Source organism: Numida meleagris, chromosome 7, assembly GCF_002078875.1.
Source record: "Numida meleagris isolate 19003 breed g44 Domestic line chromosome 7, NumMel1.0, whole genome shotgun sequence".
Taxonomy (NCBI): Eukaryota; Metazoa; Chordata; class Aves; order Galliformes; family Numididae; genus Numida; species Numida meleagris.
Window position 1 is genome coordinate 24,279,615 of NC_034415.1, and position 27,194 is coordinate 24,306,808.

Here is a 27,194-nt window from a genome sequence, read left to right on the forward strand (position 1 = left end):
GTTTCCATTTCACTGGTATACTGGAGTATGAACCCCAAACACCATTCCCAAAGAGAGGTCAGAGAACTAAAGGTGTCCTAGATCCTAGTTATCTTCAGCAAGCAGAGCACAAATAGACATGCTGCAAAATTTCATCCACAGTATGTACACTTCCCGGAGTCAAATAGTCAGATGATAAATATTAGATGATAAAGAACAGACACCTCAGTTCTAATCTCAAAGCATCCTTCCACCTCACTAATGAAATCATACCAAACAGCCCTGCATTCATTAGGATAGTTGTATCAACAGACAGTAAGTGTTATATAAAATTTCTTAAATGAGATCAGGCAATGTTCAGGCACATGTTTACTTCATTGTAATTAATAAACAGACTGGCTGGGATGAGATGTAAACATAACCGACCTCCACATATGCCCTATCTTTCAAAACAGCTTACTGACGAGACCTGTGTGCGCAACCTCCATCCACACTTTCTTCAGCAATATGTTCACTGCTTTGCCACTCTGAAAATGGAAGAGGTCAGGTTTTTGCATGAAAGTAGAAAAACTGCAAATATCACAGGTGCGTTTGGCAGACAGAGAAGCTCATCACTGTGCCCCTGAAAGAAAACGGAAGGGATCGTGCTAGAAGTACCACACTGGGACTCTCTATAGGGAATGGGATCTGCTGCAGAGATTGCACTGCTGGGAAGGAGACACCTCATGATATAAGAAAGAGGAACTGAAATGAGCCAAAAGAACAGCAGAAAAAAAAGATGATGGGAGGGCTGGCTTATTAGAATACTTCGGAAGAGTGAGATGTGTTTGGATGAGTTAAGTAAGAATGGAACATCCCCAGATATTACAGGGCTTGTTTCAGCGAAGGCAAAACAAAGAGCTTCCTCAGGTTCTGGTTTGAACATCCTGCACCGTTGTTCATTCATTTCCCACCTTACCCATGAGATGGGCGAGAGAATAAAAAACAAAAACCAACAACAACAAACTAGAACCCATGGGTTGAGATAAAACTAATTTACTAAGATAGAGAAAAGGAAAAGGATGGGCTTTTTCAGCTGTGCCACTGATGAGCAGAGACTGGGTCTTCAGGCAAACTCCCTGCCCTGCTGGATAATTGTGTTTCTGCAGCTCCTAAGGAACATAAGAAATTAGGGATGATCAAGTGATGTTAGCATTGCTGCACATAGCAAGATGGAGTAACTGCTGTTGGTCTGCTTCACTTCTGAGGGTTTGGCCAAACTCAGATTGAAGGAATTTGCTAAAGTCAAAGACATGTTTTGTTCATGCTCTGTTTGAATTTAAGAGACACAGATGAGGATTTGATGCCCCATGACACACGCCTGTAGTAGTACGTTGTTGTTGTTGTAGCATCCTCCTGAGCTTCTCCATTTTGTCAGTTTGTGACATAATCTGAATTTTGAACAATTCCATAGTAATGTAGCATAGTGCACAGACTGAGAATTACTACCACACTGTTACCACCTCTACATATTTGCGGTTGTTGAAAAGCTATTTGTTCAGATGTCATTCTCAGAATTCAGGAGCAAACTGTGGAAACACAATGAAGTTGTCTAAGAACAGAAACTTGACTACAGGCTTCACATTGTGTCTCAATTAGACTGAGCTTAGGTCACAATTCTCACTTGTTAAGAGGATTGTTAAAACAAAGAAAATGAACAAATAAGGAAAAAAAAATCAACCAGGAGCAGTCATAATGTTCATAAGCAGCACCTTTGTCTTACTGAAAGTATTGGAAAGCTTCAACAGCAATGCAGTTGAGCATCAGAATTTTCAAACACACACTATTATAATATAAGGAAAGATAAGAAATTCAAAAGCAATGTGTTATATTAGCTTAATAGTTCTATGGTAAATAGTTTTACAATTTTGTAAGAAATACTATAAAGAACATGAGTTACCATGGTACCATTGTTCCTCCGAGCTTCATGTTTTCAACACAAAGTGAATGCATTAAAGGTAACGTGGAGCTGCACTTCCTGCACTGCAAACTCATTCATCTTTTTACGTGGGAAACCACAATAAGCAGCACAGGACTTTTTTTCAGAATTTCTTTGCTCACAGAAGTCACCAGCTTGTTATTCAAAATTCGTTATAGTTTCCACAGTTGAAAAATTATTTCTGTGGTACCCAGACACAGTTTTCCAAGGTAATGTTGGACAAAACATCACATGGCTGGCACATGGCACTCTTTTTGTTCTTTCTTTACAACAGAAGAAGAGATTGTATCCCTCCTCTCTGCCTTCGTGAGCCCCCATCTGGAGTACTGTGTCCAGGACTGTGGCCCCCAGCTCAGAAAGAAGTGGAGCTGCTGGAGCGGGTCCAGAGGAGACCACAAAGATTATCAGAGGGCTGGAGCACCTCTCCTACAACAAAGGGCTGAGGGAGCTGGGCTTATTCAGCCTGGAGAAGAGATGGCTCCAGGGAGACCTTGTTGCAGCCTTTCAGTATTTAAAGGGAGCTTATAAACAAGATGGAAGATGACTTTACACGGTCCAATAGTGATAGGACAAGGGGGAATGGCTTTAAACTAAAAGAGGGGAGATTTAGAGGAGGGGAGATTTCAAGGAGAAATTTTTCACTGAGAAGGTGGTAAGGCACTGGCACTGCTGCCCAGAGAAGCTGTGGATGCCCCATCCTTGGAGACCTTCAAGGCCAGGCTGGATGGGGCCCTGGGCAGCCTGATCTGCTGGGTGGCAGCCAGCCCACGGCAGGGGTTGGAACTGGATGGGCTTTAAGGTTCCTTCCAACCCAAGCCATTCTGTGATCCAAACCAGGCTTTGCTCTCAGGTATGCTGTTTTAGAAGCCGGAGTTTTCTGGACTTGTCTGATTTCAGCTGAGATTACCTTATTCACTTTCTCAACAGCAACAAAAAACTGGCAGTTAGGAAGCATGTTCCTGTCATTCTAGATGGACAGCATTAGAGGAGCAGCTCAGAAAAGGAAAGAAGAAAGCATTCACATGGTGTCAAAGCAAGGCAGACGGGCGAACATCTCCAGGGCCTTTTAGGACTCCTGCTGAGTCTTTGTGAGGATCACTTCTCCTCACTGACATTTCACCAGCAAGTGCTTTTCTCCCAACTGTATATTTGGCTTCCTGCCTCCACAGACTGCTTCCAGCCTCTGGCCACTTCCAGTGCCCCAGCCCTGTTTCTATGCCCTGGTGGTGCAGAGATGACATGAATTTGGTATGTGTGTCAGACACGTATCTAGATATGACAAAACCATATCCAGGACTATCTTGTGTACTTCCTAAAGCAAAATACAAATTCTTCTTCAATGACTGAGGAGTTGATAATATTAAAAGAAGGAAAAAAACCCACCAGCCTAAAGGTAGATACTCATTTAAATGGAAATACAGATTGTTTTAGCCACAGAAAAACATTAGGTTTCATAGGTTCACATTAAGAGTATACCCCATTTGCTGTTACTGTTTGCTTACCCCCTGAATGAACACAGGTGTTAACTGACCAGATTTAATCCCTAAATATCATATACAAACTGCCTCACGGACATATCAAGGCTGTCATCTGCCATTTCCCAAAGAAGATGCCACCCTGCCTCTTGACAGGAGCAAATTAAATATCAGCAAGCCTCTTCCTATCTTAGCGACTGTGCTCGTGTCACATGAACAAATCCTGCAAAACATACAGTGAAAGCAGAAAAAGCCAACTTCCTTCTTCCTGTGCCCAAGGAGAATGCCAAGCTAAGCTACAAAGCGACCCTCGCGCGTCAGCACACCTTTCTTCTTCAGGAGTGTGCAATCTTTCCCTCCCTACGTATCACAGATTCGAATCCTGAGTTTTCACGTTGTTTTCCTGTTCACAGTCAGAATCCTCCCTGCTCCTCCCCCATAAAAGACTGTGCTTTCTACCATTCAAAGCTGCAGAAATTCACACTTCTAGCCCGAGGCAGTGCACAAAACAACCTCACTGGCACTGCTACCAGGACACAGCTTGATCCTGTGGAGGAACCTGGGGAAAGAGAAGCAGAGCTCCTCTCTTTCTGATCAGGCTCAATACTTCTGTCTTCTTAAAACCATGCTTGTTTAATCCAGTACTGAAATACAAAGCTACCAAAGCATCAGATGGTGAGATATGAGTGGAAGCCAATATACAATCCTTTATCTTATATTTATCTAATCCAATTTACAGTTTCTTGCTTTTAGCCATGTACGTGCTTGATTCCCAGTAGTCTTGCCCCTTAAGCAGAGAATAAAAGAGAGAAAGAAAAATGATACCTGCACTGATATATACATTTAAATATCATATCTATAGGGAAGCTTTTGCAGAAGACAGAAAATCATACATATATAATGGAATGCCTTTCACACTGTAGTCCACAAATGTTATTTGTATTACCCTGGTAGCACAGGCAGTGTGATCACTCAAATGCTGCAGCCAAAATTTGGTGCAGACGGCTGTCAAACATCCCACTTTTTTTTTGCCTCCTGCAGCAGCTGCATCTGCAGTGACTGTTTGTGTGTCACCTGCTATCAGTGACTACAGGATGGATTATTACTTAATGTTCAGGTAACAGCAGTGGAGCCTGTTGTTCTAACTCAGATACTTAAAGCAGAGCATGTACGTTAAGCATTTGCAGGATCACAGCTAACATGATGTGACTAGGAGCACTGGAAGAATAGCAACATCAAGGAAGGCATTACCACTATCAGCTACTTACGAAGAACAATGTATAATACCTAAGTTGATTTCCATCCATGCAAAACACCAGAAAGCTTTCCTACAAGCTGATGTTCACAAGGAAAAGTTTTTACCCCAGGTTTGAGTTGCTGAGAATTTGGAGTGCTGAATCCAACAGTCTACTTTCTCCTACAGTTCTCCACGATGTTATCACACTTTTTTTCTCCCTAAACAAAAAACATCTAGAAGGAATCAGTTCCAGTTAATTAAAAACTCAAGGAACGATTTCAAAGATTCATCTGGGCAGGGTGCCTACACTTCATGCACTCTCAGTGTGAGTTCAGTATTGCATTTGAACCAAACCTCACTCTTAAACTTTTAAAAAGGAGAATATTCTGGCACTTCGCGATGCAACCTCCTGGCCTGAAGGGAAAAGACTTGCTGAAAAACAGCATTTTTTTTCCAACTCAAAACGGGGCAGTAGAAGGCTGTTAGTACCTAGCAGCTGCAGGCTTTCACACCTCTGCATGGGGTGGGAAGCTGTGAGCTCCCAAACTCTGTATTACTGCAGAGCCAGTCAGGTCACCCTGCTTCAGCAGACCAGCTGTTTCAAAGGGAGAAGGACAAATTCCAGGCATGGAACATGCAGGTGATGTTAAGCACAGCAACGGTCCCCACAGTGCAGCTCACAGACCAGATGCTGCAAGACACAGGAAGCTGAGAAGTTAATACAGAGGTTCAACAATAAGAAAAAAACAGCTTTGCTCTCAGAGCTTGCCCAAAGCCCATCAACCACTGAAAGCAAGGAAACCACGGGAATAAACTTCACATCGCTGAGGAGAGAGTTGCCTGTGATGGAAATTGCTTGCAAGCTGCTGTGAGGAAAGAAAGTAGCAGGAAAAAAACAAAGGTGACGAAAGGGTGCAGAGTTCTTTGACTTTGAATTAGAAACACACACTCAGTACACATTTTTCCCTACCATAAAACTCCCATGGTTTTTTGTGTTGTTTTTTTTTCCTTTCACATAGAGAAGATAAGCACAGGCATTCAAAACAACATTTTCATTTGTACTGACAGGAGAATGTGCTACCATCAGAAAAATTTGTCTCTCTATGCTCATCAATGAGTAACCATTGAGAAAAGTTCCAAAAGAGTCCAACCCATTTTTTACTGTATTTTTCACGCATGTCATACACTCTGTCTCAGCTGTGCTAGAAATTGAAACAGTCATTTAGCAATGATGGATTGTTTCTCATTAGCATATCCTCATGTCAGTAATGAGCATCAATCAACTTATACCAAATTAATTCTCTGTGCATTCAGTTAAAATGCATACCATATGCTGGCTGAAACTTGCATCAAACAAAACTGTCCTGCTGTAGAGAGGTTCTTTCTACAGCTACATCCAGCAGCAACATTGAGTCAACTTCCATTAAAAACATGTAAAAACATGTAAGAAAAAAGAAAAATGAAACATTTTATGGAACCATTTTCAGCCAGAGCTATATAGCTGTCTCTGATCAATTACCCGACTTGCTGAAAGTGACCAGTATTGATCCATCTGAGTACCTGCTGTTTCCTTTGGGCCCAATCAAGGGTCAAAACCAAGAGTTTCCTCTTCAGTCAAATAACACCTCCCAAAACTGGAATTCACAAGGCAGACCTGCAGTCTCAGTTTCCGCAGCGCTTGCAGGACATACATCATGGTATTTAGCATCATCAGCCGCAGGACCACAGGAATGGGCACCCCATCAGCCCTACAGCCACTCCTTTCACCACCTGCCTTGCTGGCTTGAAGCTGCCTGGGAAGAGGACATATAACCCATTTTTACATTAAATTCACTACCGTTATTTCAATGGCTCTGCTCTACGCTGATTTCAAACAGCAGGAAACCTTTCTTGCCTCTCCATTCCCTTTACGAGAAGCCTCAATTTGTACTCGATTAGATGACTTGTTTTGCTCTCAACCAGTCACTGTCATATGCCTTACTCTATGTGTCAAGCAAACAGTATTATAAGAGATTCACAAATGCTAAACCTTTAAGAAGCTTAGGAAGGAGAAGCATAACCAAGTGTCACTGCCTGAGGCAGAAGAGTTCTTCAGGAATTCTGATTGGCATCAATTCAGGTGCACTTTTATGCTGGTTAACCAGAAACCAGCAGCTTCAGGAAAGAGAAAGCCTTCCTCTCTGCCTTTGTGCTCAGTCACCATGGGCTGGTGAGGTTGCCACAACATCTCAAAGCAGCAGCTGAAGAAGTTCAGCACCTGGGCCTGAGCAATACAAGCTTACAATCAAAATGGTGGCCAGATGTTTTGAGAACAGACACAAAACAAAAGCAAAGCACAACTAAGTACAATTCCCCTTACCAGCAGGGGAAACAACCTTCTAGCTTAGCAGCCTATCCTCAAAAAAAATCAGGTGAAGGTGAACTTTCTTTTCAGTGCAGTTTGTTTCCACATATAACTGAAATGCTGAAACTTCTCCTTCCTTGCCTATACAGCCAAACACATGGAATCATTTATGCTATGGAAATATACTGCAAACTCTTTTATGACAAGATACTCTTAATTTTAAACTTTTTATTAACCCTGTACATGTAATGTAAAGGATCTGCACCTTCACAGGTCCCTGCCTCGTTGATAAGTCTTCATAGTGTGACTACAAGATGCTCTCTGATCATTCCAGGTCAGAGCCTTGGAGAACCACCATCGCTAGGGACATCAGGCAAGCTCTCATACCAGAGATAGTTTGGCTTTTCAGTCAAACTATCATCACCAAAAGAAAAAAAAAAACCATCTCTCTTTCAGTGGTAACTACAGAATAATGGAAGAAGGAGGACTGCAAATTGATGGGGGTCCTCACCCTGCAGGAACCTTTGGCTGGAGATGGGGAACATCCAGTTTTGTGGAACAGGCCCATCCATCCCTAAGTGTCCTCTGGAGCTGCTTCTCTTTGGCATTTCTGTTCATAGGATGCTGTGCACAGGCTTCAAGAGCCAGACCTTTTTCCCTTGCACTCTTCTCAGCTTCAACGCAGAAGTACATGTTGTCCTAAGTTAGTTTCTTAGGGTACAGTATTCAACAAGTAGGTGAGTTACCTGTCAACTCTAAACTGCCATATTCATTAATGCCCAAACATGCATACACAAGTTCTGCAATGATAGCTACAGCAAACGACTTAAGTGTGGCTACCACAAGGAAAATATCCTTTTCCTTGTCACCTTTTGCTCCCTTCTCATTACACCTTTGGAAAGCTTCAATATCATCATCAAACTGATACAGATGCACAATCTGCATGCATCTATCTACTTTCTAGAAGTTAAATCTTTCATGTTATTAAGAGAATTCTCAAGACATACTGATATTTACAACTCCTCCTTACTTTCAAAGTTCTCTCCCATACACAGTCAAATAAAATCTCCAAATATTTTCCAGAGTTTTCTGTTCATTAAAAAAATAATAATAATACTTTCCTTTAAAGGAGATCCTGTAAGGAATCCTGCAAAATTAGAGCTGGAAAACTGAACTGTATCACAAGTTGAGAAAGTAGAAACCATGCTGCCATTCATTTTAGTCATTTTGAAGCAATTCTGTTTGAAACTGCTGAAGGCAAATTTCATTGTAAAGTATGAAAGCTCAAGATCATCTAGTTACTACGATGAATGCCTGTTAGAGCTTCAGTTGGGACTATTGCCTTCATTTATAAAAACACAATTTCTGTTCCAACAACAGAATTAGCATAAGTGTCCTTGCAGTCTTGCTCACAAGATCCGTCAGCTATATCTTCTTTCTTATTCCAATCTGAGATTGACGTCAGCAACATTCACAACCTTTTGAGAACTCATTCTCCAGTTTCTACTTAATTTGATGTCTCGGAACATTTATGACTCACAAAACTTGGTGTTTAAAGCTTCAGGGCACAAAAATGGAAAGAAATCCAAAGGGAAAAAAGATTGCATTTAATATAGTAAAATAATAGTAAAGAGGAAGAGCCAGAGAAAATACAGTCGGGTGCTATTTTTAGCAAGAGCTGTGCTGTAAAATTAAGAACTGCAATTTTCTCTATCAATACTCAGTGAAACAAAGAAACAGTTTTCTTTTCCATTCAATAGTCAGTGAATTAAGAGGTCAATCATAAACACAATGTTAGACATACAGGATTTCTGCATTGATGATAGCTGGGCAATACTTTGGGACCATCTGAGAACCAGAGAATCAAGCCTCACAGCAAAGAGCACACCTCCACCTCTGGAGGAAAGCCCTTCGCAGTCAGAAGTCACTAATGGAAACTGCTCCAAACTGCAAACATGAATCCAAAGTGCAATCTGTGCTGTGCAGAAGTGCAAAACTTGAGCTCATTTTTGAGGAGTAAGAGGTAGGAGATAAACAAAGATGCAAACATAGAATTCCATTCTAGCAAACACCTGCCCTTTCCTCTGCAGATAGATAGGTGCTCTATATCCTCTGGATGAGGGGAAGAACCATGCTGACAGGGAAATGCATTCTTGATTGCACCTCCCAGGGAGACAGTGTGCTGCAGTACTTCCACTCTCTGAAATGGTGGTCTCGAGTTCCAAAGCCAGATCAGTGCAAGGCTATCTTTATTTTTCCATAAAGAGAATATCAGTTACACACATCCCTCAGGCCTTGACACACGCTCAAATTAACATTTTTATTGTTATTAATCAAGAATTTAATAAATCAGCTCTTAAAATTAACGTGTCATGGGAATCTTTTCATTTAAAAATGGGAGATCCAGTGAGTCACGACTCTGAAAAAGTCACTCAGCATCTTCCTTTGAGGGACCATTTTGAACAAATACTTCATTGAGCAATCAGATTTTCATGACTCACCTGCAGTATGAAGGCAATTAAAGTCATATAAAATTTCTTCTATCCATAAAAAAGTGGATAAATTAGAAGTGAAAATCCCTTGCTTCTCATATTTCCCAGTGACCATGCCAGAGTATTTAGCAAATATGATACCCTGGATTTATTCCCACTTTCCTTCACAAAAAAAAAAAGTATTAAAAAATAAATCAATGCTGCCATGCTTCTTGGACACGCAGACTAGAGCTAAATAAAAAATACCAAGAGGGCTTCTGACGTTATAACCAGCAAAACAAGTAATACCTCTCTGCCTTTAGGTGATAAAGAGTTGTTCTTTTAAAGAGGAAAAGTACACACTGCTTCTTTTAATCACCAAAGCAACTGCATTAACTCTCTTGCAGTTACAGGATAGCGCAATATCTTCTGTTTGGAGGACACATTCTCAGTCAGGAGGAATGGCTGCCATTCCAGAAACTTTAAAGCTCTGAAAATCTCAGTGGTAGCAAAAGGGATATGTGTGTTTAATACTTTCAGTACTAGGATGTATAAACATCTTGTTAGTGGAAAATAAAGCTATGATGGGAGCTGCAAGTGGGAGAGCTGCTGAGTGACCCCGAGCCAATGCCACAGCGGTGTGGATGTCATTGGGTCTAACTCAGAGCCATTAAAAAGCAAACTGCTGGAAAATCAGTATCATTTTTGCATTTAGGTGAAAGATTATTCAGATTGCAGTTTTGCCATCCACTGTGGCGTGGATGACTTCTTTCGGATTTGTTCCCTTTAGATATCTTGTAGCTTCTCAATAGATTAATGACATCGTTCTCATGATTATTATTTAGATTAGAATTTCAGTAGAAAACCTGAAATAATTTCATGAATCACCAAGACTTCAAAATGACAGCCACAGCTTTGAACATGCTACTGTGGATAACGTGGTACACAGAAATCAGAACTGCAGCAAGCATATCACAGAGGCAGAATGTCACGTAGACTCTTCCTTTTCCCCTAGATAAACAGTTAACCAGCATAAGTGAAAAGAAATGATTCATTTTACATTTCCAAACTCTGAAGCCTCAGGGAAGCCTAAGCACTGGCCACAATTTTACTTCATTTACTACCTTTGCAGCAGTGACTTTTCCTGCATACTGTTTTCAAGATGAAGGGCATTCTTAAAAAGAATGCTAAGGATTACAAGCCTTAAACAAGCATGGATTTTTAGCTGTCACATAGTTACAGCACAGCAGTTGAATATGAGCACCAGTATAGAAATAGCATTCATTTGGTGGCACTGAGTTCATGTTATCAGCCAACCCAAAAGAGTCCCTTCCATGCTTTACACCAAGTTTCACAGTTGGGTAAACAACCCAGGATAGGATTTGGTCAGGAAGGGTGTACACAAACAGGCTGACTAGCTCTGCCAAACACATGTTCCTCTTCCCAGGAAGCACAATGCTCCATCATGAACAGCCTCACAGGAAGGCTGCAGCCCATGTGGCTTCCAGGCTGTCACAGAAAGGTTGGTCTGCAGCTTCCTGCCCACAGAGCACAGCCCTACTGAGATTTTTGCACTGCTTGCAATCCAGGAAACAAGTTCCCAGAGTTCTTGGAAGCAGTGCTTTCGGAAGGAACGCTTTTCCAACAACATGCAACACAAACCTTCAGTCTTGGGCACCTTAAAATAACATAGAAATAAGACAGATAGATAGCAGGACTGAGTCTGGCACTCAGCATTCATCCCATTACCAACTGGAACCAGCCCCATGGCTGTGCTGAAGGGACAGTTCGCAGCACCTCAGGTAGCAGAAAGCAATCACAGCAGCTTTACAAGCCAGCAAGGACTGGGAGTGATACAGAGAAGTACACAGGTTAAGGTCCATCATGCCCTTTTATGCAGGAGAACCTCAAATGCAATTCTTGATCAGCCCTGCCTAGCTATACATTTCCAACACTCTTATTCTGTACTCAGTGCATCAACTGAGTGTGAGAATACTGAGACACTGGAACAGGTTGCCCAGTGAGGCTATGGATGCCCCCTCCCTGGAAGTATTCAAGGCCAGGCTGGATGGGGCTGTGAGCAAACTTGTCTAGAGCAGGAGTGTTGGAACTATATGCTCTTAAAGGTCCCTTCCAACCGAAAGCATTCTACGATATTATGGTTCTGTGATTCTGTGAACTGTCTGCATGCTATCTCACAGTCAGAATGCTTCTTCTCTAAATTAAAAATACAAAAATGAACTTTTTGTCTTTTCCCCAGCTCTTCTTGTTCATTCCTCTGTACAACTCAGCTATGTCAAATTCTGTTACAGCTGTATTCTGCCAGATCTATCCTTACAGTTAATGTGGAAGTGTTTACAAAAGTGCTATCTCCCTTCTGCGTAACATAGAGCCAAGTGAAAACTACAGGACAAATACTACAGACTTACAGAAAAACATACAGCATGAATGTAAAATGCACAGCAAGGAAGCAATTTACATTTTGGTGGTAATTTCAATGGGAAAGCATTTTTTTGCCTTCCAGTAATGCAGAACAGCTTTAGAATTAAAACAGTAATAACAATGTCAAATACACTTAATGGGAGTTATTTCTCTTTCTTCTCTTGAAAAAAAAAATTAAAAAATTAAAAATGGACCTGCAGACAACGGGGCAAAGGAATTCCCACGGACTTGCAAAGCTGCCTCCAAGCAGCCCGCTACCATCCAGAGCCAGGAGCTGAGCAGGCTCTGCACCGTGGGCACTCAGCAGAGCTCAGAGCACCGTGCTGTTACCATGGCACTCAAACACCTGGTACCTTCAGAACAGCCATGGCGTTATCACCCATCTGCAGAGCAACAGAGAGGAAGCAGCAGCTGCATCTTTGAACAAGCCATGCAAGAGCACCATTAGGGTGAATAACCTGACTAGTAAGCATCCTGTACACGTATCCCCTCTATGTTTTCTCTTATTTTAGCACTCTGGCTAGAAGAAAAGCAGAGAGACAGTATCACTTGATAGACACCAGTAACACATGTGTATGCATGCACCTACACACGCTGCTCTCCCCCCCCCCCCCCCATGACTTTACCCTCCAGCACTGGTGCAGAGCAAGCAGCCAGCCAGGACCTGGCTGAGATAACACAGCCACTGATAACTCCTGAAAATAACATGTGAGGTTCAGTCATTTGAGCCTTACATCACGTTAGGTTATTTCAGTTAATAAATGCACGTTAGAATTTACTGTGCTCTATCTGCTCCACTCACAGCTGCTCCCCCCAAGTTTCAAACTCTCCTGACCTCCCCTGTTTCAGTTTCAAGCATATCAGTAGCAAAGTCAGCACCATCCAGAGCACAACGCTGCTGCTCTCTGACACCTTCACACACACAGACCTGAGGACCTCCAGTTACACTGCAGCTTCAGCACAGCTTAACTACAGTAATCAGGCAAGAGTGATCTGCGGACCTGTTTGCTTAAGGAAAAGACAACAACAGATGATTTTATGTTGTGGATGAGGAATAACATTACCATTTCCCTTGTGCTGGAAGTATCATCGCTCATCCCCCCTTCCAGTAACTCAACAGATGCTTCAGGGTTACGCATATGACCCTCCCTCCCCATGACTGAGCATAGCCCTTGTTGACATAAGTACAGAACAGTGGTCAGTATCTGGAAGCTTAATTCATGCTGTTTAATGAGTCAGAATGATGTTAAAGAGCTAGACAGCAGAAAATAAGTGAAAAAGTTCCCACTGTTAAATCGCATGTACTCCACTTGTACTACAGAGTACAACTTCTCCCACCTCAGAAGCAGATCCTGGGGTCAAGTTCACTGTTTTTGTCTCTAAATTCAGCCTTTCAGCCTACTCATAAGTGTTGCGTGTACGGTACTGTAGACAACATAATGCATGAAATGTACTAATGTGACTAAGCTCAATAAGTAGTTGCATTTTCCCTACTGACCAAAAACATATGACACAGGCTAAGTACGTGCTCACTTGACACAAGCACTATGAGTCATAACTTCCATCCACCGTACTGTCTTGTAATCAATCACAGTGTAACGAGGCATACTTAAATATAGAATATGTCTAGTCATTATTTCACAGTTTTATCTTTTACACAACATTATAGCAACAGCGATCCTGAGCATATAAGGACCACGGGAAAACATTTTGAGTCACATGAGTCTAAATCCCTTGTAAAACTACAGCCCATTCTACTAGAAGGCACCAAAACATCTGTTGTGGTTTTTAATGTAAAAAGCATTACGTGCAAAAGGTCAGAGGGCCAGCAACACCTTTGTCCTTTCATCACTTACATGCCTAACTGTATAACTGAAGAACTCCACTTGAGATTTCCCAAACAAAGCTTTTCCCCTACTGGGCAAGAAGTTTTCATCAGCCCCTTTTCACTAGGGAAGGTCTAAACCTTTGAACCATCTGCAGCTGAATACAGCATGGTACCTCTGAATGCAGTAATGCAACTTCTTCATTTTCCTGAAAGGCACCAAACAGGGCCAACTACTCCATATTCCTGATAACTGCGAAGGTGTAGCACACAAAGATATTATGCCCTGCAATGAGATCAAATTCAATACTGTAAACTGGAATAACTCCAGTGTATCAGAGCTCAGACCGAAGTTGAATTTGGCCTCCACTGTAACGCAGAGTTATAATGAGATAACAATGGGATTGAGGAGATTAACTATAAACAGAAATAAACCTGAAGAGCTAACTGTTTAAATGCCAACATAGGAATGCCCCACTCAGTAAGCTTAGGCCGTTAAACGAATTCAATAGCCTCCAAAAACAATAACAGAAAGACTTCATTTTTTTTTTTAAGTGAGTAGAAAAATGAACCATCAAGGTTTTTATTGGTAAATTTTTCCATCTCTCCCTTTTAGCACAGTTTTAAATCTAACCCTAAAGAACATTCAGTGTGGCACGAGCATCAAGTCCTCCCCAAAGCAGGAGCATCACTACTGAGATAGAACCAAGACTTTGGGTTGAATTACAGTTATAGTACCTCTTCTCTGGTCAGATATTCTACACTGTGTTTTAACATCAGAGGTAGCGCTTCATGTCCACTCAGCCACGATGATTTTTCTTCTTGGGACCCATTAAGCCCCCAGTGCTGCAGATAAGATGCAACAACCTTGTAACCCTCCCTTACAAGGATGAACATTGATTTTTCACTAACAAAACTTCATCCATTTTAGTTCTTTGTCTAATGAGCAAAATCAGAGGGTCTCACAACAGCTGCGAACCACTGAGCAGAATCAAGCTCATTAGATCTCTAGAGACATCCATCACTATTCCATCCATACATTAAAATTACAGAACTCATCTTTTTTTTTTTAGAAACAAGCTTTGTGCAAGCATTTGAGTTTAAAGTCGGTGCTTATAAGGAACTTATCAAAAACGTGATGGAAATCGGATGCCAGGGGAATAGATGATTCTCTCGTCTGAAATGCGTAATTAGCTTTTGCTTAAGAGCGCAATTAACATTAAAATTTACAATCAACTATGATGGCATTCTAAATTTACCTCCTTTAAATGAATAAATGAACCTAGTTACCAGTGTTACTTTTTAGAATCCCTGCCCTGTGAGTAGAGCTGCACAGCAACATCCTGTAATCCAGCAAACAACTGACACAAAAAGCTTTTTTTAAAAACACTGCATATTTGCCTTGGAGATGGCTGCACAGCTTGGGGTTTATTTTGGCTTTCGCTTTTCTGTGTTGTAATGGTAACCACCACGCAGCGTAATTAGCGGTTGTCATATTTCTGTTGGTAAAGATCCTTCCCACAAAAACAGAGCAATGTTGCTTTGTACTCTCTTCCCAGCTGTGCCCGAGAGCTGTGGCACACGTGTCCCAGACATCCACCCGAGCATCTCAGACCCCTACAGGTTTCAGCAATTAAGCCATGAAAATAGTTTTGTTAATGGAAAAGAAAAAGCTGTAGTCATCCTAGTAGTTTAAATCTGATAAGCAGCATCTTAAAAGAAAAATCATACTGTAGTCTAAATCTAAATCTACTGTAATCTAAATCTAGAATCGTAGACTGGTTTGGGCTGGAAGGGACCAATGTTGTCTCTGAACAGCACATCCCTTTTGCCTTCCAATCTGAAGTTAAGTTTAGCCTCAAGTTGCTGTAAGAAGGGGCTGCAAGTAGTTTCAAATGTGATATCAACTGCCAAAGCCTGTATTTAGTTATGTTTATTATTAATCACATATATATTTACAGCACATGCAACAAAAACGAGACCCACAGTGGTATGGTGTGCAGGTGTTTGGGGCTCAACACTGACACTGATTCTCCATTATTAAATCTGCACTGCTATCCAAGGAGCTCATGGAATTAACCTAGATTGAGCCAGCATGAAGAACTGGACTTTGTCCCCTCAGCACTACATTGCTCTTAAGTTCTACTGTTATTATTACTCACCAGCAATAGACATCAAAATGCACAGAAGGATAAGAAAAAAAAGAAACCTCTCACTGCTCTCACCTGAAGCCAAAACCACTTTTACTCATTTGCCTTGCTTCCACTTGGATCTGGCCAGAGTGGCCTTGTCTAGCTGCTAGGCAACCCGAGCACTGCATTCAGTGGGAAATGTACACGTTTGCTAAGGATGTGCTAACGCTGCCTTTGAGATTTATTCATAATTAAAAAAAAAAAAAAGAGTATCTGAAGTTATAACAGCTTTCTTTTCTGATCACTAACCAGCAGCTCTGAGAAAACAAAACTGTTGGTCAAGAACAAATGTAGCCACATGTACAGCCCACATACTGAGAAGGATAATAAAGCAGCTCCCAAATATATCATTAGGGAGATGTTTTATATGGAAGTATTATTACAGCTGGCAGTGCTATAGAAGTGTCTAATCCTAGAACTATATTTATGCAGATATTAGAATATCTACATAATATTAATATATTTACATAAATATTTTAAATTAGAAAGGATAATTACCAAACCTCATCCAGCTACAATATGAACTTCCTCAGTAAAGGTCATTTATGCAATTTACATCAAATCACCACTCCAAAACAAGACAGGAAAGATTTGAAATTAAAACACCATCAAGTGATCTTACAGTTCCCTTTTAAAGAAAAACAAACCGAAGCTATCTTGTATAATCCCTCTCAGGAGCATTTTACTGTTTTGTTCTCTAGCAGAAGAGCTATCACACCACGAATATCTTTGATGGGTCCCATTCCTCCCCGTCCCCAACTCAAGAGAAAGTTTTTTCTTTCTCCCACCTTGAGATTTACATGACATAAAACCAGGTTACTTGCGCACAGCCCCTCAAGCCTGCCACAGCTGCATCCACTTCCCAGAGATCTGCAGGCACCCACGGACTGAGAGGTGGCTCCTCAGAGCAGCAATGTTCCTAGAAGCGTTCCTCTCTTGGTTTTAGGCAGAAATTTGAAATGGTTCCTTTTAACACCTGCACCTTCTCCTTCCTTTTTTAGTTTCTGATTAAATCGGATTCAGTTAAGGCTTACCAAGGTTTAAGAAATCAACATAACTGGAAAGTTACCAGTAAAAGTAAAGCATTAAAGGGAACTACACACACAGAAACTCAATAGCAACTGTAAATAATTTTAAAAAGTAAATCAGTAGTAGGAAGATACCTCATTCCTACACATAGGAACACAGTTTTGGTATGCTCCTGGCTCCCCACTACTACACACAACCTGAAGAATACACTGAAATTGCAACTAGGAAGGGAGTAAACAAGTTCAAACGATGTTTTTTGTGGATTTGTTTTTCTGTTTTTTTTTCCTTAAGCAGTAAACACAAAGCTTTTCTTTCAGGCCCTTAAACCATGACTCTCATCAGGGATCCATGCAAGGAACACAGAAAGAGAGAAGAGCACAAGTCAGTCTGGAAACTGCCAAGCATTTACATGAAGCTTTTACTGAAAATAAATTTCAAATCAACAATTTTGTTGGTTAACTACAGTATTACAGGTCCTATGGTTTGCACCCAACTGAGGAATCAGCCTGACATCTCTTTTCGTAAATTTAAGGTTATTAAACTCTTGTTTTCCTGAAATCTTCAAACATTTATTTAAAATTAGTGCTTATATGACTTTAATCACAATATCTTTGCAAAAAACCATAAATCTTTCACGGTGCTTTGTCTTGCTTTTAAACAATTTATTAGAGAACTTCATGTTCTGAGATCAAGAAAATCAAACACAGAATGGATGACTTCTTCAATTGCTTAATGGGCCTCAGCTCTATTCTCATTACCAGGACCATAGACAAAATCAAGCCGTTCCACACCAGGTTATCTACATTCATTTCAGTACCAGAATTTAGCAACACAGTCAGGATCTTTTATTATATAATTTGCTGTACCTTGTACCCAGCAACACAAAATGAATCATACTGTTGCAGTAAACAATAACAGAGTTCTGCAGTTTAGATTCTCACTCTGGATTCAAAATAGTCACAATGAGAAGGGTGATTACTATAAAACAACATTTAGATGCAGTAGTAAGAGATCAAATATACATCAAGCGTACACAGATCAATTAGAAGACTGACCTTAGCTGGCTGGGATAAGGCTTTGATAGAAATGCTATAGTTTCAACTAATCTTCAATTCTGACCTTTAAGCTTAAACTTCTGGGAGAAACCACAAAACAGCTGTTTCATATGTTGGTGAGCAAGCTCCTGGAAATTATTTAAAAGAAAGGTAGCCTGATCTCTTATTTCAGATCTTTTCTTTTTACACAAAATAGAAAAATCTTGCTAACTGGAATTGCAGCTGGAGCCCCGTGGTATTTTGAAACACATCAATGCAAGCTTGGGGTTTTTTAAAACACACTCTTTGGGACTCAGAGAGCTAAGGACTGTCAGGACAAACACTACGGTATAAATGCAATTGAAATCATTTGCCACTATGTAGAATGAAAGAGCAAACTTGCTTTCCATGAAAGGGAATGTTGTGAGCTATTGACAAAATGAGCTCAGGAACATTTTATTTTTTTAAACTGGGCTATAAGGCTGTCATTCAAGTCAGACAAGGAGCCATGAGCAGAGGGACTCTCCAGCTCACCTGCACAAGTTCTCTTCCCACTTGACTCACCTAGAAGTCATTTCTGTCAAGATGGTTTAAAGCATACCTCTGCAGGCAGGTAGGTCCCAGTGCCTTATTCGAAGGATGTTAGCTATGACACCAGAAGCTATGCCTAGAGATCACTCACTGAATTTTTTTCACCTACTAGTACTCACTCAAAAGGTTCTACAAAAAGGCTCCTGATGTGCTTTGGCTTTCTGTTTAATAATACAATAACCCCTGACACTGAAGAGCATCAGCTTAAGACCAAATCAAGAGTCCCATCAGTCAAGTGAGGCAGCAATACAAAGAAGACTTACTAAGCTACGCTGCAGGAATAAAAGAAAAGCTACACAAAACATATGAACAATAAAATCTATATTAATAACAACAACAAAAAAATCTAATCTCCAATTTATATCTTTGCTGGGTTTAATATAAAACATTTTTGAAAACTCTGGCACTTACCCAAATCTGCAGTTTCACCCGCTTGTCATTCCTATAAACTGTTTTCACTTTGAAGTCAATTCCTACTGTGCTGACGAAGGCTGGCGTAAAAGTGTCATCGGCGTATCTGAAGAGGAAGGATGTTTTACCCACGCTGCTGTTGCCAATGATCAGGAGTTTGAACATGTAATCAAAATTTTGATCCGAAGTATCTTTCTGCCTGTATCTGGCATCTGTTACCGAAGCCATCTGAAAAAAAAAAAAAAAAAAAGGACAAACATTGTAGAAGGACAGTTCAGTACAGTTCAGTACTTGTTTTCCTTCATTGCATACCATATGTTTAGCTTCTCTCTCTTCTTTCTAATGACATAAGCACTAGGTCTACTGAAGAAAGAGCAACATACCTTGAAAACTTCTTGTAAATAGCGTCTATAAATTTCTGCTATCCACTTGTAGTTCTAAGATTTCCAGATCCGAGAAATATACCTATTGCACTGCTTTGTATGTGGGAGACTAACAGATGGCTATTGCAGACTGTTCTGGTAGTACTGGGGAAACAGCACGCTTTACTCCAGTGGCAGGTTGCCATTTCTGTTGCTCCCTTAAGTACTGCAACAAGAATTAAAATCTCTGGCATTACATCCAGCTGTACAGTTTGTGGAGCAGCCACGTGAGGCAGGTGAAACTAAATCATTCTTTTTAAGACTACAAGGGAAAATCTGCATTTTTAGCTCATGCACCACCATCATTTTTATACTTACAAAAGTTCCACCCTCCATAGTTACAGATTAAAAAAAAAAACTTAGCAATAGGAGAAGATGAAACATCAGTTGACAAAAGGAATTTTAGCTGACAACTTCAAATACATCCAGCAGGTACCTACTCTCAAGACAGCAATTAAACAGAACATGCATAAAATGCTGCAGGCAGCATTTCTAAAGGTAGATGATCCCTTTAGATCAGCTAAAGGGAGCAGAGAGCTGGGGACATGAGTGAGTGCAGGGAAAAGATGCAGCCTCAGATTCCTCCTCCTCTTGCGATCCTAAACTGGATTCAGAAACCAAAAATAATGGTGGAGTCTGAAACCTCAACACAGCTGCAACTCACCAAGCAACCCTGTGCTGCTGTAGCTTCACAGTCCAGCACTCAGCAGGAGAAGGCAAGCCTCTGCCTTTTCATCTCTATTTGTACCATAGAAGACAACGATGCAGACTGAACTAACTACAGAGAGGAGATGAAGTTTCACCCTGCAACATGCCACAGTTTTGATCTCCAATGCTGTTTCAAAATCTATCCAGTGTCAGGCAGATGAAGGTTTGGCTCCTTATAAGCAGTCAGGGATTTCTACAAACAGGGGCAGCAACAGCTCAGATCTGATAAGCAGCTGCTTGTCCTCTTTCTTACCAAATCTCACACATCGGATTGCACTTGCTGAAAAAAGTGCTCAAAATCCACTGTATTTAAACGGCTACAAACCCAAAACACTGTCCAAAGCCAAGTTAAGCTGACAGCCCAATTTAAATTAAGTTACCAGTGGAGAGGAAACAAATTGTTGTGCATGTTTGATTTAAGTTTAAACTGAGCTGGTTTTGCCTTATTTCTGATTAAACACGTGCAATATTTTCACACAGAAAGGGCCGCACGGACCTTTCACAGGTTGTGTTTTTGAGGACAGCTCTGAAGAGCTCCAGCAGCAGCTCCATACCCAACAGCTGCACTGCATGCAGTTTATCTTCCCATAAGCAATTCTCTGCAGGATACAATACAGCCCTGATACACACAGTTCTTAACTTGAGCTGCCAGTCAGTCCTTCACAAGCACTCCAAAACAATCTAAGTACAAATTTTCTTCTCACCAGTGCCTCAGGAAAGTGCTCTTCTATTCTTCTCTTGAGGTTCTTAACACATCTCAGCATCCAGTTGACTTCCACTCACACACTCCCACTGCCTCAGCTCAAATCTTAGAACTCAGCTGCAGAAATTAGGAATCCAGATTAGTTGATTTGTGCCATCACTGAGCTGGAGGACAGTGCAAAGTTCTCTGAATAATTTCTCTTCCTCATGCACAGATATAATTGAACAAGTGCCACTGACAGTGCACCTGCACTTGATAATGAGAAAAAAAATAAAAATCTCCACTTTTCCATTTCAAGTCTCCGTAAGTAGAAAAATGAGATGCCTTCATTACTCAAAGCCTGGGCAATTTAAAGATTTACAGGTAGACATTTAACAAAGAGGTTTTCCACTCATCGGTGTCTTCTTCCTATCATCACCTTTATGGAAACCACCTGCAAATTCCAAGCCGACCTTTTAAATGACACACTGCTGCTTCCATTAGCCCCCTAGATTGCTCTAATCAAAAGCGTACCTAGCTACAAATGCCACTCTCCAATCCCAGTTAAAAAAGCAATTACAGAACGCGACCAGCTGGAGCAGCTTTGTTAGAGGCACAATGCAGAAAATAAGATCAGAGGATACTTGCAGAGGACACGGTGCAGTTGTCATAGAAGCACACCTCTCGCTGCCTGGCGCTGGCAGCTGGGCTGCGCTGGAGATGCTGCAGGTTCTATAACATCACAGGCAGTGCTGGAGCACAAACATTTCAAAGAGAATTCCACCTCCTTGCTTGAATTTGACTTTTCCTTCCTCCTCCTCCTCCGATCACTGAAGTGAAACTGGAAGGACAGCAGTACTAATTCCAGATCACACATCATTACTGAAGCTGTACTCAACAAGCATTTGAGCTGAAAGCCTTCAGAGGGCTGCCCCAGAACTTGTGCTCAAATCCCCATGCCAAGTCTCCCAGTTCCTTTCTCCTAATCCTCATCCCCACCTTCCTCTCTCTCACTCTCTCGTTCCTCCAGGCTTTCCCTTGTCAGGACTCCACAACAAGAACAGGCAGATCCCAGCTGAAAATAATTCCTCCTCCAACTTCACCTGTTCTGCCAGGCTGGTTTTGAAGTCAGTTCAGCTCCTGATGCAGCACAACTGGGGGAGCCAAGCAGAGGGCACTGGGCAGTGGGATGGCAGTCACTAAGCCACTGAGAGGAAGGTCACAGAATCATTACAGTATGAAAAGACCTCTCAGATCACCTAGTTTAACCCCAACCCACCCCCCCCATGCCCGCTGACTATGTCCCTCAGTGCCACATCCCCACAGTTCTGGAGCACCTCCAGGGACAGTGACTCCACTGCCTCCTTGGGCAGCCTGTGCCAGTGCACTGCCACTCCTTCTGAGAAGGAATTTTTCCTAATATCCATCCTGAACTTCCCCGGTGCAACTTAAGGCCATTGCATCTCAGCCTCAAGCTCTGATTAAGATTTTATTGCGTATTAGCCACCAAAGAACACCTTCCTCAGTCAAGGTGTCTCTCCTGTCTTTACTTGTTTCTCTCTTTGTTCTAACACAGTTTACAAGAAGAAGCTTATGGCTCGGAGACAACTCCATGGGAAAGCAGCCCTCACAGCTTTCAGTGCTCACTGACACATGTCAGAGAGGTGGCTCCACACAGATCTGCTCTTCAATTTGCGACTAATGTGGTGAAGAGACTAATGGTTTTGTAGTACAACATGAACCATCAAAATGATGCTGCTCTGACAAATCTGTAACAGTGATCACTACTGCCTTGGTTCTGCAGTATTTACAGCGTACAGACAACTCCAGAGAGAGGCAGCACATGACCTGTCCAAAGTTGATGGTGTTGCCCAGAAATCAACTGATGTAACTCATCATGAATTTATTTACAGGGGAAAAAAAAAGTTGACCTCAGATCTTTCCAGTCCTTATCATTTTGGCCACAAACTCACTGAGAGCTCTTCTTCTCTATCTGCTTTGGAAGTAGGCGTCTGTATATCAGCCACCACACCTACCTGCTCACAGACACAGCTGGTTTCACATCCCACTCTCTCACAACACCGTGAGGAAGGAGTCTGAACTGCCTTTGGCAGAGAGTCTCCTTGCCAGCCCTCAGCCACCTCACTTAACAAAGAAACAGGCTCACATCAAAGGAACTTAAAACTACGCAGAAAGAAATATCTGCAATATTAACATGATCAATCTACGCACTCTGTATATTACACATGCTGTGCAACTTTAACAGCGATGCCTTTTAATATTTGTCATTGCTTTATGTTTAAAGCTTGAACTGACATTTACCACAAATGCTTTGCGTTATACACCAGTGGCAATTTAAAAGCAATTGTTTAACTGTTTCGTCATCGTCAAATCACCCTATTGCAGAGCCATTACCTCCTTTTTCTTACTTCCACCTTACTGCTCCTGCACTAAGGATCAGCCAAGAGAGAACAGAAAAAAAGGCAGTCTATCACCTCAAAGGAGCAAGCAGTAACAGCATGGAACAAGAGAAGAGACACAGTCATAAGCACAGCTGTACCTGTTTGACTCCTGGCTATTCACAGTCACTGACAAATGTGGAAGAAAAAGATTACTCGATACACTCACTTAAAAGCAGAAATAGTGAGGCTAAATAAAGGTAGAGGCAGAAAAAGAATTATGTAGTACTGAAGTCAACACACAGTGCTACAGACAAATAGATCACCAGTCTGGCAAGGCTCACAGGAACACGGTCAGGAGCACTGGAGGCAGCTCTAAGAATGATACAAACAATGAAAGAAACCGTGCTGTAAGGTACATGGTAGGGAAGAAACAAAAAAGCAGCTAAACCAGAAGATTCCTTTATCCCTTCTGTTCAGAACTCAGCAGTAACCCAGAGAGACATTACTCACATGCAGCATAACCTCTTTTCAATAATTTTTTTCCCAAAAAGTATTAAGAAGTATGTCTACATTAAAAATATTATAGATCACAAGTTATACGTGTAAGTCAATTCTCTATTATAAAAACTCATTCCTTTATGTGCTCTGTCATCTGAAAAGATAAGGTGTTGGGTTTTTTTTCCTATTTCAGGAATTAAACTAAATTGTGAATCAGATCTCTATCTACTAATGGAATTTTACAGCCAATACATGCTGTCCTAAGACGAAAGCTCATAAAGGAAATAAGGCCGTGACCTGAAGGTCTTATATGCTAGGACTACAAGAGAGATTTATCAGAAGCAGAAAACACACTATGAGCAATTAACAAAACTTCTAATAAGTATGGCAAGCAAGCGATAGTTACCAATTTAGATCTATAATCCATGAGACAGATGGAGGCTTTGCTGTGAGTTATATGAATCAAGAGTGGTCACTGTTGAACCTGCGATGTAGAAGCAAAAGGATTACTATGTTTATGATAAAGATGGATAACGAGAATATTACGTAAGACACTAATGAGTAGATAGATTAGACTGCAAACACACTGCTGTGTGAAGGTCTGAACTTCCTTCACTGAAAGTAGAGGGGAAAGCCCTGCAGCATACAAACCAAAGAGAAACCGTGTTTGAGTTAGGAATAGATACTAGGGTAACAGTAGATAATTGAAGCGATCTAATTTAAAATTTATTAAAGGAAAGTCATATAGGTTAATCTAAAGTTTAATTTCCTGAGATGTTCTAGAAGTGGATGCAAAACCTCAGACAGGAATTGTTACACCCTACTTCCCTGTTTGAAGGAAATAGAACCACAGAGCACCTGAAATGCACCTACATGTACTCCTGTTCTGCACACAGCCTGGGTCAAAGTCTGCTGCACAGCAATTACAACTGGACGTGTAAATGCTACCCCCTTACAGCACATATTATTATTATTGTTATATACAATAACTGCCTTCAAGCAATCATTATTCCAGATTTAGAGCAGAAAAGTGGAATTCACTCCTCTTTCTCACACTATGACCTAAAGGCCAATTTCATCTCTGATATATTGCCCCTCCAGAAAACAAGGGTGAACCCCGCTGTGCTACCTTGATTTACATTGCACTGCCTTGTGGAGCATGCTGGAACACCCAGGCAAACTCAGACCTTCTGGAAATAAGCTGCAGCCATCTACTCTAGGTAGCAATTTGTAACCAACGAGGACAAATCCTTTCTCATGACGCACACAAGTGACAGTTGCCCCACTTGGCACACAAAGGGGCACCTTGCACTTGCCCGGACTACTCCACGTTTTGCTTGTTTCTGTTTCCCTGTGTTCTCACAGCCCTGTTCTCTGCAGCAGTTGTTCTCTGTGACTGCCTCTGCCTCTCGCTTCAGCACTGTCAATGGTTGCAAGGAACCTTTTTGCTGAAGCATCATACAAACAGTTTAATTGCTAGATCTAGAACAAAAATAAGTCAAAAGCATAAATAGAAAGAAAATATTTTTTTCTTACTTACAACAAAAACTAAAACTGATTTACTAATGACTCCAGAAATCTTCAAAATTAGATTTTTGTAGTGAATTTAGTCTGGAATTTGCACACAATAATTGAGTTCAATATATGCATGACAACTGAAGAAGAGAAACCTTTAAGCAGCGTGGTCTGTTTATTACTACCCATTTAGATTTGGGAACAAGAGCTTTAAAAAGTCTGCTAAGAATTTGCTGCAAGTGGATAAAAACTCAAGATCCTGTGGCTGATGTCCCTGTTCCACCAGCTCTCTGCATTTGCAATTACAATGTGCAAGGCTGCAGGCAGGGGTTGTTGTCAGAGGAATTTCCTTGAGGGAAACGTCTCTCTGTGTCTGGAACCATGCCTCTCCCATTTCCTGCTGGACATCCTCAATGCTCATTTCAGGGCCACAACAAAACTCTTCGGAAGAAGAAATCTGTTACTCTAGTTTTACAGTGGCAGAACATGTAACGAAATAGAAGTTCCCACATTGTTTACTCTCCAGGTTTACAGTTCTCCCTTGGTTTAACCTGGGATAAACTCGCAATCATGAAATACCTTTGAGTATTTTACTACTGAATACACCAAGGCAGCACAATGAACTTAAACCACTGAGGGCAACACACGAAGCAGATGCGTAGCAACTCTGTTCCAGGACGTGTGGTGCTTGCTGCTGATCCTTCTGCAGAAGAAGGGCCGGGAGCAGGGAACTGCCGCGCAGGGATGCAGCTCCCTGCAGGAAGCTGTGACCACGGCTTCCAACTGTGCTGTTAATAAAGCAAGCTTGGCTACACAAGGGATTCATAGGACTTGGAACTACTGTCCGGCCATAACCAGGCTCAGCATACAAGAAGTATTTACCCATATTTGTACATCACCAGGTCTGAAACCTTTCACCTGTGCGTAAAAGCAAGCAGCTGCCCTGAATAAATCAGGCGACTGGAGACTGGTTTTGTCTTGCAGGAACCATCTGCAAACCAGGATCAGGAGGAGACAGGGCCAGCGCTCAGCAATGCAGGTGAAGTTTGTTCCGCTGCCCCTGTCCTTGCATTTGGAGCAGAGCATTTGCCATGAACGAGTTACTTCACTTTTTGTGCTCTGAAGCCCTCCATGCAGTGATGTAAGCCGGCTGCTAAGTGGAATTACAAGTGCCTCTACACTTGCCAGGTTCTAATTAGCTAACACTCCCAAACATGTAAGTCGGACCATCAGTGTCAAAGACCAAACAGTACCACGCCACAGCAAGCTAAACACACATTCACCAGAGCTCACACAGCACTGCAGAACTTAAAACAGCAGACAGTTTTGAGGCCCAAAGTACAGCTCGAAAGAACACCACCGGACGTTTCTCTGCTCGATGGAGAGGTGCCTCCTGCAGAACTGGGGGGCGGGCGAGGCGCGGCGCGGCGCTTTCCCCCCCGCACGCGGCACTCAGGGGACGGCGCCGCGACGGAGCTCCTACCTGGGGCGGCGGACAGGACCGGAGCGGCTGCGCTGCGCCTTGCGCGGGTGCCAACGCCGGTGCTCGCGTGGCGGGAGCCGCCCCCGTGCCGGCACCTCAGGCGGCCCCGGAGGCGGAGCCGCTGGCAACGCCCGAGCGGGAACGAAGCCGCGGCGCAGTCCCAGCCCGCTGTTCTAGGGCTGAGGGCGAGATGGGAACGCTGAGCCCCGAGGGGATCACGTCAGGTACCGCTAATCCCCCGCCGCGCTCCAGAGGCCGGGATTCGCTTCGGGAGGCGGCGGGTGCGGAGAGCTCCGGCCGGGCGGGACCGCACCGTGCCCGGGTGTGCAGTGGCACTGCTAACTCTGGAGCCCGGCGATGGCGGCTGTGCGGCGCGAGCTGCTGCTGCTGCACGGTTGGGAAGGAAAACTGATGAGGCAGCGGGTGTGATCTCTGCATCGCTTGTCTGGAGGTGTGGTTGTCCTTAAAATCCTACA

The 27,194-nt window shown here is 42.1% G+C and overlaps 1 protein-coding gene across 7 annotated transcripts in view; it reads right to left on the reverse strand.

Annotated features, from left to right (window-relative positions):
* The window catches only part of RAB3B (RAB3B, member RAS oncogene family), a 46,978-nt gene extending 19,801 nt beyond the window's left edge, over positions 1-27,177 (reverse strand). For 2 of the 7 annotated variants that reach the window (XM_021405094.1, XM_021405096.1), the window contains exons 1-4: positions 26,719-27,177; positions 24,127-24,204; positions 20,843-20,958; positions 19,009-19,236 (exon numbers count right to left, since the gene is read on the reverse strand). In XM_021405094.1, coding sequence (XP_021260769.1) covers positions 19,009-19,236; positions 20,843-20,902 — 288 coding nt within the window. In that variant the 5' untranslated portion in view covers positions 20,903-20,958; positions 24,127-24,204; positions 26,719-27,177. Of the gene's footprint in view, positions 1-19,008; positions 19,237-20,842; positions 20,959-21,468; positions 21,662-24,126; positions 24,205-26,718 lie in introns of all 7 variants that reach the window. The other 5 variants (XM_021405091.1, XM_021405090.1, XM_021405092.1 and 2 more) reach the window with 5 other exon arrangements.